Source organism: Microcaecilia unicolor, chromosome 4, assembly GCF_901765095.1.
Source record: "Microcaecilia unicolor chromosome 4, aMicUni1.1, whole genome shotgun sequence".
NCBI lineage: Eukaryota > Metazoa > Chordata > Amphibia > Gymnophiona > Siphonopidae > Microcaecilia > Microcaecilia unicolor.
In genome coordinates this window covers 24,321,699-24,335,518 of record NC_044034.1, presented here as the reverse complement: position 1 = coordinate 24,335,518, position 13,820 = coordinate 24,321,699, and the positions used below count along the sequence as shown (strand labels likewise).

The 13,820-nt window shown below is 43.8% G+C and overlaps 1 protein-coding gene across 1 annotated transcript in view; it reads left to right on the top strand.

The window, feature by feature from the left end:
- Positions 1 to 331: 331 nt before the first annotated feature.
- MAP6 (microtubule associated protein 6) overlaps positions 332 to 13,820 on the top strand; it is an 88,222-nt gene continuing 74,733 nt past the window's right edge. Inside the window, exon 1 of the mRNA XM_030199327.1 lies at positions 332 to 948. Coding sequence (XP_030055187.1) covers positions 332 to 948 — 617 coding nt within the window. The remainder of the gene's footprint in view (positions 949 to 13,820) is intronic.

The following is a 13,820-nucleotide window of genomic DNA, read 5'->3' as shown; positions in this document are numbered from 1 at the left end:
GCGGGGAAGGGAATCCTGCCATCTCCCCGTCGCCTCCTTCGTTGCTGGCACCATGGCTTAATTTAGTGGAGAGGAAGGAGATGAATTCTTATTGATATTCTGGATTTAAGGTCGAGGATAAACACGTTTGAAATCTGTTTGTCTTAACTGATTGACCCTTTGCAGTAAATATTGCAAAAGTCCAGTTTTGCAGATTTGTAGCAGTAACTTTGGATTTTATTTCCCTTATCTGCATCATATTTAAATATATATATATATTAAAGGACTGTTGTTGCAGCTGGGGAAATAGGTTTTTTTTTAAGGAGCAAAAATTGATAACTCCACCAGCAGCATGGCATGGCCCTGTATCACCAGGGCTTGCTGCATCGCTCGATTCTGGAACCAGCTGGACAAGGCGGATATCGCAGTGCCTTTGGTCTTCACCAAGTACTCGGAGGTGACCAACAGTGCTCAACCAGCACCACCACCTCTTGCAGGCCCCAGTCCTGTTCCAGCTCATGCCATACAGACACAGCCCTGCCTTGGGGAGCCGCCAGTGGAGCAGAGTACTACCGTATGTCCCCTGGGCTCAGTCATGCGACAGGACTACAAGCCCTGGAAGGTGAAGCCAGAGCCCAGTTGCAAACCCAAAAGTGAGTACCAGCCTTCAGGCACCCCATTCGAACGAGAGACACAGTACAAGAAGGATTTCAAAGCCTGGCCCATCCCACGGCGGGGTGACCATCCCTGGATCCCTAAGCCTACTGCTGATGGTCCCGCTGACAAGAAGCTGCGAGCTCATGAGAGCTCTGAGCCCCAGGAGAAGGTAGCAGAGGGCCAGGAGAGGAAAGCAGGACCTTCACCGGCAAAGGACTCCCAATCAGGGCCACGTGAGGGCAAAGGACGGGCTGTGGCCGATGCCGTGAACAGGCAAATCAAGGAGGAAAGGGGACCTGGCACCTCCTACAGGTAAGGAGGAGGAGCATCTATAACCTCAAAATAAAAAAAGTGACCTCCTAGAGAAATAGGAAAGGGTCTGGGAAGAGATGATACCTTCTTTAATTTAAGGGCTAGTAAATGGAACAGAGGAGACTGCGAGGAATGCACTTGGTAGCTTCAACAGGTTACATCTCTGTGCATCCCTTTGCCTAATAAAAGACCCGAAGCACTAAAGGGATTCTTCCTATTTTAGGTACTCCAAGAAGGCAGCTCCATGTGACTCTGGGCAAGTCACTTAACCCTCCATTGCCCCATGTAAGCCGCATTGAGCCTGCCATGAGTGGGAAAGCGTGGGGTACAAATGTAAAAACAAACACACCATGCTTAGCACATCTGGCCCTCTTTACCCAATAAGGGACCCATGTAGACTGGAATGATCCCACACAGAATCCCTCATGTTTGGCCAGTTCTGGTGTTGCTCCTATAAAATGAAGCAGCATCAGCAAAGAATGAACATTCTCCTGGAGCAGAAGGGCTATAACAGATTTGCATCTGTACCCAACCAATTTGCTGGTTCTTTTTCTTTTAAAACTGATTTCAAGTTAGCACAGAGGAATTGTGATGCTGGGAGAGAATGGCTGCCATTTAAATCTGGGGGAGGTGCATAATGTAGCTGGAGTTGCTAACAGGAAGGGTGAACTGAGTTTTCAGCTTGCAACATTCAAAGATCCCTACTGCTGAATGTGGGGCCCTTTTACCAAGCTATGCTAGTTAATGGCTTAGTGCATCCGTTGATCAATATTAAATTTTGGGTTTTTGCCAGGTTCTTGGGGCCCGGATTGGCCGCTTTCGGAGACAGAGTGCTGAGCTTGATGGACCTTTGGTCTTTTCCCAGCGTGGCGGTGCTTATGTACTTATCCTTACGCAGGCCTTTCCTGTGCACTAATCCTCAGATTCTATATATGGGATCCCAAGCTACAAGTCTAGCCTTGAGCGCGCTTCCGAGATGCACATTCAAATAAATCGGATAATGAGCTCTGAACTGTCAATAATTGGGTGCCAATATCTAATTATTGATTTTAATTTGCACTCGTTAAAATTTGCATGTACATCTGGATGCACACTATTCTACATGGCAGGGCACAAAACTCCCATGGCGTGTATCTGAAAAGGAGGCATGGCCATGGGCATGTTGGGGGCATTCAGAACATTTGTTTGTGGATTTACAGAATACTGCCTAACTGCGCCTAACTTGGGTGCCGGCCTTTACAGCAGGTTTTAGTAGGCGTAAGTCCGGTACCCAAAAACTAGGCATGGGATCTGTGCGAAACCCGGTTCTATATTATGGGCCTCAACATGTATACGCTGGAAGAGAGGTGGGAAAGAGGGGATCTGATAGAGACATTTAAATATCTCAGTAGCGTTAAGGTACACGAGGTGAGCCTCTTTCAAATGACGGAAAACTCTGGAATGAGAGGGCATTAGGAAATTAGGAGGAATCTAAGAAAGTCCTATTTCAAGGATAGGGTGGTGGGAGCGTGAAATGGACTCCCGGTGGAGGTCGTGGAGACGAGGACTGTGTCAGAATTTAAGAAAATGGGGGACAGGTGCGTGGGATCCCTTAGAAAAAGGAGGAGTTGGCGGTTGCTGAGGAAGGGCATACTGGATGGGCCATTTGGCCCTTATCTGCCGTCATGATTCTATGTTTCTATAAGGCACGTGCCCTTTATAGAATGATGCTTATCACTGAAATTTTTCAATGCCGGTTACTAAATTCCCTCCACAGCCTGTTTCTAGCATGGCTGTCAAAAAGGGCTGTTTGTTTGCTGCATTTCTGGCTCTGCACTAATGTCAGCATTAATGCCTGGCCATTAAAAAAGAATAAACGCGGGAGGACTTACCACCTCTTATTTAGGAAGCACTAATGGCTCCCGTGTTATGTTAGCATGTTGGGGGTCCTTTTACTAACTTGCAGTAAAAGGGGGTCTGCGCCAGCATCAGCGTGGGTTTTTCATGCGCGCCGAGGCCCGCTTTTACCACAGTGGGTGAAAGGCTGTAAAAAGAAATGGCCGTGCGGTAAGTGAATTACATACCGCATGGCCATGTCAGCGGGGAGCCTTTACCGCCATCCGTCGAGATGGCAATAAGGGGCTCCCACAGTAACCCGGCGGTAACCGGGCCGCGATTACCGCCAGTTAAGTTCCAGCGCTACAAAACTAGGATCAAATTCGGTAGCACCGGAAAAGGCATGCGCTAGAGGTGGGAACTACTGCCGGGCTCCTGCGGTAGCCCGACGGTCGTTCCGGATTGGCATGTGGTAAGCCCGCGGTGGGCTTACCGCTGCTTAGTAAAAAAAAGGCCCCTTAGTGCATCCATGCCAGTTCTCTGCCCCTGCCACGCCCCCTGCCAAACAATACAAAAAACGAACACCACGCAATTAGTGCGTGCAGGTGGCAAAACGCAGGCTGCTTTAGCGCGCTCTGCATTAGTCCAGTTTTCCTGTGGCAGGTGTCCATTAGCACCTAATGCAGCTTAGGAGAGGGACCCGTGCGTTTCTTTAGCAAAGGAGAGTTTCAGAGCCTGGTTGAAATGCAGATCTCCGGGCGGTCACTGTGAGAAAATGCTTATTGCTTTTTCTGTAGCTCTGACAATCTATGCAGCCACACCTACATCAGATTAGCAGTAATGAAAAGCAGATATGTAGCATTAAGGTTCAGAAGGTTAAACAGGGCATGGCATAATTGGAATCCATTATATATTATCAGGGTGGGGAATTTGGCAGAGCCATGTAAGGAACACAAAGAATAAGCCCGGGTGACAGCTCCTTCCGCAGAATCTACAAGAAATGATAGGCCTGAGGAAACCCAGGGGATGTGGTGGTTGCTGGCTGTACTATTATGAAAACGTCCTGTGTATTCTCTCTGTCTGGGTGTTATTCCTTTCATTTATGTTACAAGCTACTCATTGCCAGTTGGAGTGGGGAAGGGAAGGGGGTTAAATACCCCTACCTTTGCAATTTAACTTACCTTTTTTTCATATTTGGAAGAGGATGGGATTTGGTATACCACCTTTTTGCAGTTACAATCAAAGCAGGCACTTATTTTTACCTGGGGCAATGGAGGATTAAGTGACTGTAGTGAGAACTGAACCCAGGTCCCCGGGTTCTCAGGCTACAGCACTAACCACTAGGCTACTCCAATTCTGTTGATGTTTGGTTTTCAGCGTCTAGTAAATGTTCTTTTTACACTTTGCTTTTGCTAGATCTGTGTCTGAATTGGCAATACCGAATGAAAAGCAACTAAAATCCCTTCGCTTTTTGATGAGAGACACTCAAAAAGACTGTTATAAAGCTGTGGCATTAACTTTGGAAGAGCTGGCGGTTCAGAGCACTGGCTCATAAATGTTGGTTTCACTCATTGCTTTAGAGAGGTGTGGTAGCCGTGTTAGTCCACTTTTAAAGGTAATCAATAGAATTAAAACAAAATAAAACATGGAAAAGAAAATAAGATGATACCTTTTTTATTGGACATAACTTAATGCATTTCTTGATTAGCTTTCGAAGGTTGCCCTTCTTCCTCAGATCGGAAATAAGCAAATGTGCTAGCTGACAGTGTATATAAGTGAAAACATTCAAGCATTACTATGACAGTAAAATAGATACCATTGGAGATTCTACATGGAATGTTGCTACTATTGGAGATTCTACATGGAATGTTGCTATTCCACTAGCAACATTCCATGTAGAAGGCTGCGCAGGCTTCTGTTTCTGTGAGTCTGACGTCCTGCACGTACGTGCAGGACGTCAGACTCACAGAAGCAGAAGCCTGCGCGGCCACATTGGTGATCTACAAGGACTGACTTCTACATGGAATGTTGCTAGTGGAATAGCAACATTCCATGTAGAATCTATAGAAATCAAACAAAATAAAACATGGAAAAGAAAATAAGATGATACCTTTTTTATTGGACATAACTTAATGCATTTCTTGATTAGCTTTCGAAGGTTGCCCTTCTTCGTCAGATCGGAAATAAGCAAATGTTGGTAGGTGACAGTAAATATAAGTGAAACATCTGTCACTGAAATGGTTATATATATATATGTTCAGTTGTTTCACATGTTCTCGGGTTCTGTGGTGCACAGGACATTCATTCATTGCAAAAGCCTGGCTTCCCAAACAGAATTGCAAGCATTCGGCTGGCAGAGATGCAAACCCTCACAATTAATAAATTATAGCTTTCTACAACAGTCATCTTCTCTGGCCGGCATGTTTCTCCAAGTGAATGTCCTGTTAAAGATTCCAGGCTCTGCTGGGGGACCTTTGGTTCCCTGAACTGTCTTGTGATTGCTGGTAAATGCAGGTGTCACTTAAATATCACATTATTAATGTCTGGCCAGAGTCCGCACTGAATCAAGGTGCCTCTTTATACAGTATCTTTTGCAGAGCTTTCTTCTGTTCAGAGAGAGAGAGAGAGAGAGAGAGGTTAAAGGATAGCCAGCCTTCAATTTATTGTCCTTGAACCCACCGGCCTTTTCCTCTGTACAAATATTAACAGACATATTTTACAGTATCAGACTTGTTTTGTGAGTTTTCCACATAGCTGATTTAAGATTCCATTTTCTTGATTACACTTATAGACTATCCATCTAAAATTTGCTTCGTGTATGATCTTGTTTCTAAATTTAACTCTGTGCCTGAAAAAGACATACACTGAAGCTTCTTCTTTTGCTGTGTCTTCCTTGGCTTTTTGATCTTTACTGAATTTATTTGAATTGATTAGGATTTAGATATAACTCCCATATAATCAAGCAGCCAGCTTTTAAACAGATAATGGTAGGGAGTAATTACTGGCCGTGCATTTCTGGCCGTCTGCTCCAATGCTGACAAATGCACATGGATTTGCTCCATTGCTCCACCAGCTTTGTAGCTGTATGGATTCATTGAAAAGCTTGCTGATAATACATGGAAGGGAAACTTGTATGGATGCGCATGGTTAAAACCCAAGTGTCCGCAGCATGGTTTTGTTCTGTGCTTTTTCTACCTATGGTGGTAATGTAGATTGTCTGAAAACTTGGTAATAAGACAAGGAAGGGAAATCCATATAGATGTGCATGGTTAAAACCCAACCTTCAGTGATTTCCATTTCCATGTATTGGTTCTTATATCCCACGTTATCCGACCAGTGTCATTTCAATGTGGCTTACAATTTCTGAATGATGTTTTCAAATCAGTGGAATCAGTCTTTACACAGACATGGCTTATAGTTTTTAGGTGATATATACAAATCATGGAATCAGGTTATACAAGTGATCATGTGTACATGACAAGGAATTGGCCATAGGAGTGAACAGAGTACAGTGATTCATATTATTACGACCATCATATTACGATCTGTTCTAGTAGGTTAACCATCTTCTAGTAGGAATTTAATAAAGAGGTAGGATTTCAGTTTTTTGCAAAAGGATAGGTAGTCGATTATCTATCTTATGTCTGTTGGCAAGGAGTTCCACGATTTGGTTGCCAAGAAGGAAACCCAACACTGTGGATGGATGTGTAAATTACTCCTTTGCAGTTGGGAACACATAACAGGGTGAAGTTCCTTGCACCCCTTAAGGTGTTTTTCAGTGGAAGATCTATTAACGTGTACATGTAGTCTGGGCCCATTCCATGTAGAATTGTGAAAACAAAAGTAACTGTTTTGAAGTATAATCTGGATTTCACAAATGATCGAACGGTGGCTGTTTTGTTCAGTGATTTTGCTAGTGTTGGTGATGGTGGTGTAGATTGAAGACTTGGTAATAAGACTTGGAAAGGGGGACTTAGGAGATTAGAATTAGTGTTACTAGCATAGAGTCAAAATTTCTGGGACCTTTCTGGGTAGGGATGGCTCCTACCTGGATAAGTTCCACTGACTCGGTCCATGCCTGGATTTTCAGTGGCATTGTTCAGTGGAAGAGTGGCCTAGTGATTAGGGTGGTGGACTCTGGTCCTGAGGAACTGAGTTCGATTCCCACTTCAGGCACAGGCAGCTCCTTGTGACTCTGGGCAAGTCACTTAACCCTCCATTGCCCCCAGGTACAAATATGCAAGCTGCATTGAGCCTGCCATGAGTGGGACAGCACGGGGTACAAATGTAACAAAAATAAATAAAAAAAATAATGCTGCTGAAAATCTGGTTAGTCTGCCTCAAGTAGTACCAGTCTGGAAATGGAGCTTGAATGCTTGGTGATATTCTGTCTGCTCATCAGGTACTGTCCCAAGAAAGACAGGATAGAGAAAAGTGGAGGAGTGGCCTAGTGATTAGGGTGGTGGACTCTGGTCCTGGGGAACTGAGGAACTGAGTTCGATTCCCACTTCTGGCACAGGCAGCTCCTTGTGACTCTGGGCAACATTCCATGTAGAAACCTGCGCAGGCTTCTGTTTCTGTGAGTCTGACGTCCTGCACATACGTGCAGGACGTCAGACTCACAGAAGCAGAAGCCTGCACGGCCACATTGGTGTGACTCTGGACAAGTCACTTAACCCTCCATTGCCCCATGTAAGCCGCATTGAGCCTGCCATGAGTGGGAAAGCGCAGGGTACAAATGTAACAAAAATAAAATAGATACTATTGGAGATTCTACATGGAATGTTGCTACTATTGGAGATTCTACATGGAATGTTGCTATTCCACTAGCAACATTCCATGTAGAAGGCTGCGCAGGCTTCTGTTTCTGTGAGTCTGATGTCCTGCACGTCAGACTCACAGAAGCAGAAGCCTGCGCGGCCACATTGGTGTGACTCTGGGCAAGTCACTTAACCCTCCATTGCCCCATGTAAACCGCATTGAGCCTGCCATGAGTGGGATAGCGCGGGGTACAAATGTAAAAAAAAAAAAAAAAAGGCTGTTCTATTATTATCTGATTGCCTAGATGATCTTGTGATCGCATGTGATGACCTAAGGTGGCCAAATGGGTAGAAAAGGCAATGGTAAAAGCTGGAAGGATGCTTGGGTGCTTAGGGAGAGGAATGGCCAGTAGGAAAAAGGAGGTGACGATGCCTCTGTATAAGACTCTGGTGAGACCTCATTTAGAATATTGTGTACAATTCTGGAGACCACATCTTCAAAAAGATATAAACATGAAGGAGTTGGTCTAGAGGGCAGCTACTAAAATGATCAGTGGTCTTCATCATAAAGCATATGGAGACAGATTTAAAGTTCTCAATATGTATACTTTGGAAGAAAGGCAGGAAAGTGGAGATATGGTAGAGACATTTAAATACCTACATGGCATATTTCACAGGAGGTGAGTCTCTTTCAATTGAAAGGAAGCTCTAGAACGAGAGGGCATAGGATGAAGGTGAAAGGGAATGGACTCAGAAGTAACCTGAGGAAATACATCTTCATGGAAAGGGTGGTGAATTCACGGAGATGCAAAGAGTATCTGAACTCAAGAGAGCTTGGGACAAATACATAGGAAGTCTAAGGGATTGATAGGAAGAGTAGATGGCATGGATGGGCCAACTGGATAGGCCATATGGTCTTTATCTATCTACATTTTTTTCTATGTTTCTATATAGCACTCGGATGATATCTGGATACAGTGGTCGGCATTTAAAAAAAAAATACTGACCACTGGGGCCTGAATATCAGAGGGATAGTAGAATGGTAAATGATAGCAGATAAAGACCAGCATGACCCAGTTAGGGGGCAGTTCTATAAAGGACACTGAAAGTTAGATGCCTAAAAACTGGGTGCTATAAGGGCAAATTTGTGCACCTAATATATTACAGAATACTAGCATGTTATCAATTAGGTGCTGAATTTAGGTACCACCCCTTATGCTTGTTCTGACAGAGGAGTAAATGGGTGCACATAAATGAGAGTTAGGTGCCTAACTGACAGTATTCAATAAAGCATGTGCTGGAATAGTTTAATAGTTTAAAATACTTAAAAAATATATATATTTTTATTGAGGTTTTCAAAAATACAGCAAACAAAAGAAAAAAAACCCAACAACTTAAACTATACAAAACAATGCTATTCAATTAAGCTGAGATCAAACATTAGGCAATACAATTAGACAGCTGATGACAGAAAGAGGTCGAGAGTTTTCCATTTCTGAGAACCATAATGAGACCCAGGGATATCATTTACTGAAAGCTGCTCATATTTCTTGTACAATAAGACCTAATTCCACCAAAGAATGACATTGACTGGAGAGTTGTCTTTCCAATGCGATATTATTAATTTCAACGCAATAGAGACCAAGAAGTCGAAAAGCAGTTTATCGCTCTCTTCAAATATAAATGGGGTGCAAATTACTACTACTACTACTATTTAGCATTTCTATAGCACTACAAGGCATACGCAGCACTGCACAAACATAGAAGAAAGACAGTCCCTGCTCAAAGAGCTTACAATCTAATAGACAAAAAATAAAGTAAGCAAATCAAATCAATTAATGTGTACAGGAAGGAGGAGAGGAGGGTAGGTGGAGGCGAGTGGTTACAAGTGGTTACGAGTCAAAAGCAATGTTAAAGAGGTGGGCTTTCAGTCTAGTTGACTTCCAGATTGCATACTTTGGTAGAAAAGAGTCCTGAAATCCAAAAATCCTTTGCAACTTATCCCAAACATCTGCCCAGAACAATACCAGATTAGGACATTCTAGCAAAAGATGCATAAGAGTTCCTGTGGTTTGTTTAAAATACCCTTTCCCCGAAAGTAAGACCTAGTAGAGGTTTTCCTGAATTGGTAGATATAAGGCCTCCCCCGAAAATAAGACCTAGCAAATTTTTGTTTGAAAGCAGGGCAAAAATTAATATAAGACAGTGTCTTATTTTCGGGGAAACACGGTACTTGATATACCACCCTAAATAATCAGTGAACCAAAAAGAACGCCAATATAAATAGAATAGAATCAATCTCACACTCAACGTTACACTCTAGATAGATTTATCTGATTATTTTCACGGGTCTCCAAGTGACACTGCCAAAGATCTGTCAACCGATCCAAACACTTTTTGAAAAAAATACGCTTTTGGGTTCACTTTAAATTGGTCTAATGAAACTTCCCTTCGCAACTCCAATGGAAGCTGGTTCCACTGAACAGGAGCAAGCCAAAAAAAGGCGATTTCCCTAGTAACTGTCAACCGAGCTTGTGATACTACGGGAGCGCCAACAAAAACCCACTAGCTGACCTTAAAGTTCTAGTTGAAACATAATATTTTTGCACCAGAATCAAAATCTTATAAAATGATTGATATTCAACCGGTAACTAGTGGTATTGAATATACAGTAGTGCCTCATGTTCCCTCCAACCTACACCCTCTAGTAATTGAATTCCAGCATTCTGCAACATTCTCAACTTCTTCGGAAGTCGAAACAACCCATGACACGCTCATGCCCCTCCCATATGAACATTCCCTATTCAGTTATTCACTATAACACTTAGGCGCCCAGTTATTGAATTGTGCCTAACCCCCAAATTCTTTATATATGGCGCCTTTAGGTGTGCGCAGTAATTTGACCATGTGGCCAAATTAGCGTGCACAACTTAACAAGCCAATCAGCGCCGATAATTTGTACTAAACAACCAATTAGCAACAGTAATTGGCTTTAATTAGAATTTATGCGCACAAATTTCTAAGTGTATTCTACAACATGGTGCGTATAAATTCTAATGGATGTTTTTATTGTAATCCTCCCTGGATAAGGGCAGAATAGAAAAAAGAAATCTTCTGCTTTCCAGTGTACAGAATTTGCCATCTGGTTCACTGGACTGGTCAGGGTTTCTTTTTATAACTTTTTCCAGGTCTGCTAGGGGAAAGAGCTGAAAACAATTCAACATGATAGCTTTTTGGTCTCCTTTCAACCTAACCCACCAAACTCCTCTTTGCAGGGAGAGAGTTCATTTTTATGGAGATTTTTTCAGGGGGGTAAATAATTCAAAATGTGAGGTATTCTTTTCCTGGTAACCATAGTCATTTGAATCCCTTTCTCCCTTCTGAAAGCTTTTAATGCCATACATTTTAAAAATATGGAGCTATACGTTACCTAAAAACCACCATAAGCAATCAAACATTTCACGCGTTTAAAAAAAAATCCACAGGTGATCCAAATTATTCCTTTGTGATTCTGATATCCTGAATATAAATCCTCCTCCGTGCTAGCTGATTAAAATTCAGAGTGAATGGATGCTTTTATTCCCCAGGCACTTCAAAATGTGTCCTGCCCATGATCTATCTTTCCTGACAGCACTGAAGGGTTACTGCAGATGCCTCCTAACCCTAGAACCTCTGCAAAGCCCTCAATAAATATGAAAATGTATTCATGAAAATATTCCAACAATACTGTTCTCCAAGTGGAATGCTAATAAAGCTGAGTTTCCCCCCAAATGTTTGCACCTTTAGCCCCATTCTTGGAGCAGAGGAGTAGCTTAGCGGTTAGAGCAGCAGGTAAAAAAGCCAGGGTTCAAAACCCAATGAGGACAAGACAGGTCAGCCTTCTCAAGTACAAAATTATATTGCAAGTCCTCGGGGGAGGGGGCGGAAATGCTAACTGGATCTGAAGGTAACTCGCCTTGAGCTACCATTGAAAAGGCAAAAGCAAGTTTTTTTAACAGCAAAGTAAGGGTTCCTTTTACTAAGGTGCACTGAAAAATGTCTTGCGGTAGTGTAGGTGCGGGTTTTGGGTGCGCGCTGAACCATTTTTTAGCGCGACTGGAATAAAAGCCTTTTTTAAAATTTTTGCCGTAAATGGATGTGTGGCAAAATCAAAATGGCCGCACGTCCATTTTGGGTCTGAGACCTTACCGCCAGCCATTGACCTAGTGGTAAAGACTCATGCGGTAACCGGGCGGTAATGACCTACTTGTGTCAAATGCCACTTGGCGCGCTTCTGATACGCATGTCCGAAAATAAAAATTATTTTTCAAATGTGCGTATCAGATGCACTCCAAAAATGAAATTATTGCAAGAGCCAAGTGGTAGCCAGGCGGTAACTGAATTTTGGCGAGCGTTGGGCGCTCATCAGGGGCGTAGCTACGTGGGGCTGTGGGGGCCTGGGCCCCTGTAGATTTGGCCCTGGACCCCCCTGCCGATGACCCTCTCGACCCCTCCTCCCGCCGCCAACCCGCCATCGCTGTCTGCTACCTTTGCTAGCAGGGGACCCCAACCCCCACCAGCCGAGGTCCTCTTCTTCCTTCGTTCTGTTTCTGAGTCTGACATCCTGCACGTACAACGTGCAGGACGTCAGACTCACAAACAGAACCAGAACCAAGAAAGAAGAGGACCTCGGCTGGCGGGGGTTGGTGTCCACTGCCAGCAAAGGTAGGTGACGGTGGGGGAGGGTTGGCAGTGGGAGGGTGGGTCGAGAGGGTCGTCGGCAGGGGGGGGGGTCAAAGTCAGTGGTGCTGGTGGCGGCGGGGGGGGGGGGGGGGGGGGTGACGACAATGGCCAGGGGTGGGGTCGGCGGTGCCGGGGGAGCTAAAATGTGCTCCCTCATCTCGGGCTCCGGACCCCCCCCCCCCCCCCCCCCGCTGAAGTCTGGCTATTCCCCTGGCGCGCATAGACACTTATGCGGCTTAGTAAAAGGGCCCCTAAGTGAATCTCTACAGGGTAAGCCACATATATCTCCACTCTCACCAGAATCCTTTCTTTTAGAGTACAAAAGAAAAAAAAATGATTGTGGGCCAATGATTTCCAGATTATCAACCATTTATTGGGCCAAGTAATTTTGCAGGGCTGAAGCCCCAGGTGCTCTGTGCAAACAAGATTTAAACACAAGCAGGCATCCCTGTTCAAATGGCATAATTCTGAAAATGGAAAGGGAGCTATGAAAAGGAAAGTCTACAGCCAAAGGGGTCCTCATATGAATCTCAGTATGGGCATAAGATGGGAGGGAATATTCTTTGACTAGATCCCTAATTAAATCCTTAATTAAATACATTTATGCAAATGCCACATTTCAATTGGCATGCATGCACAACAAAAGCTACACCCCAGCGATTCAGGAGTGCCAGTGTTTGCTTGACAATAGAAAGGGATTTATTTTCTAGGTTAGAATTTAAAGTGATGGATGAAGCTGGGTTCCTCCAGTTGTATTTGTGCTGTAAAACTCTTTGGATAACAGAAATCCCCCTTTCCCTCACAGTAGTTATTCTTGGAGTCCATATTGCTGAATTGAACAGTATTGTGTAAATGATGCACAGATGCCCTAACATTTTAACAGGGAGGAGAGGTTTAGAAATGCTTTCTACATGTAAAGCCAGATTATACAGGTAGGAAATGAACTAAGTGAAATTTGTCAGGACATCATGCATATGCTTCCCTATGTAGGCATTGCCAGGGTGGAGTTTGGGGTGGGGGTGGGGGTGGGGGTGGGGCCTCAGAATACATGTTTAACCCAGCAGACCTGCTTGTGTACCTATGCTTGCTTTGAGCCTGCCATGAGTGGGAAAGCGCGGGGTACAAATGTAACAAAAAAAAACCCCTTGGATTAACCAATAACAAAAATAAACAGGTACTTAGGGCACCAAAGGAAGGGGGGGGGGGGCACCACAGAATGTTTTCCTGTACCTAGCATGCCTTTAACTCTTTCATTGCAGTTTGCCAAACCCATTATCCAACATGGATTTCAGTGTTTTTCTAATCATTTGGAGGGGCATTTTCGATATGATGTCTAAATCTGATTTTGGACTTTTTGCTAGAAATTTTCAAAACTTAAGTTGCGAATGTAGCCGTTTTTGAACCAGAAAAATGTCATCTTTTTATTTCAAAATTGGCCATTTGCCAGTTGTTTTTGTGCCCGGTGCATCTAAGTTTTTGGACCATTTTTGAAAACTACTACTACTACTTAACATTTCTAAAGCGCTACTAGGGTTACGCAGCGCTGTACAATTTAACATAGAGGGACGGTCCCTG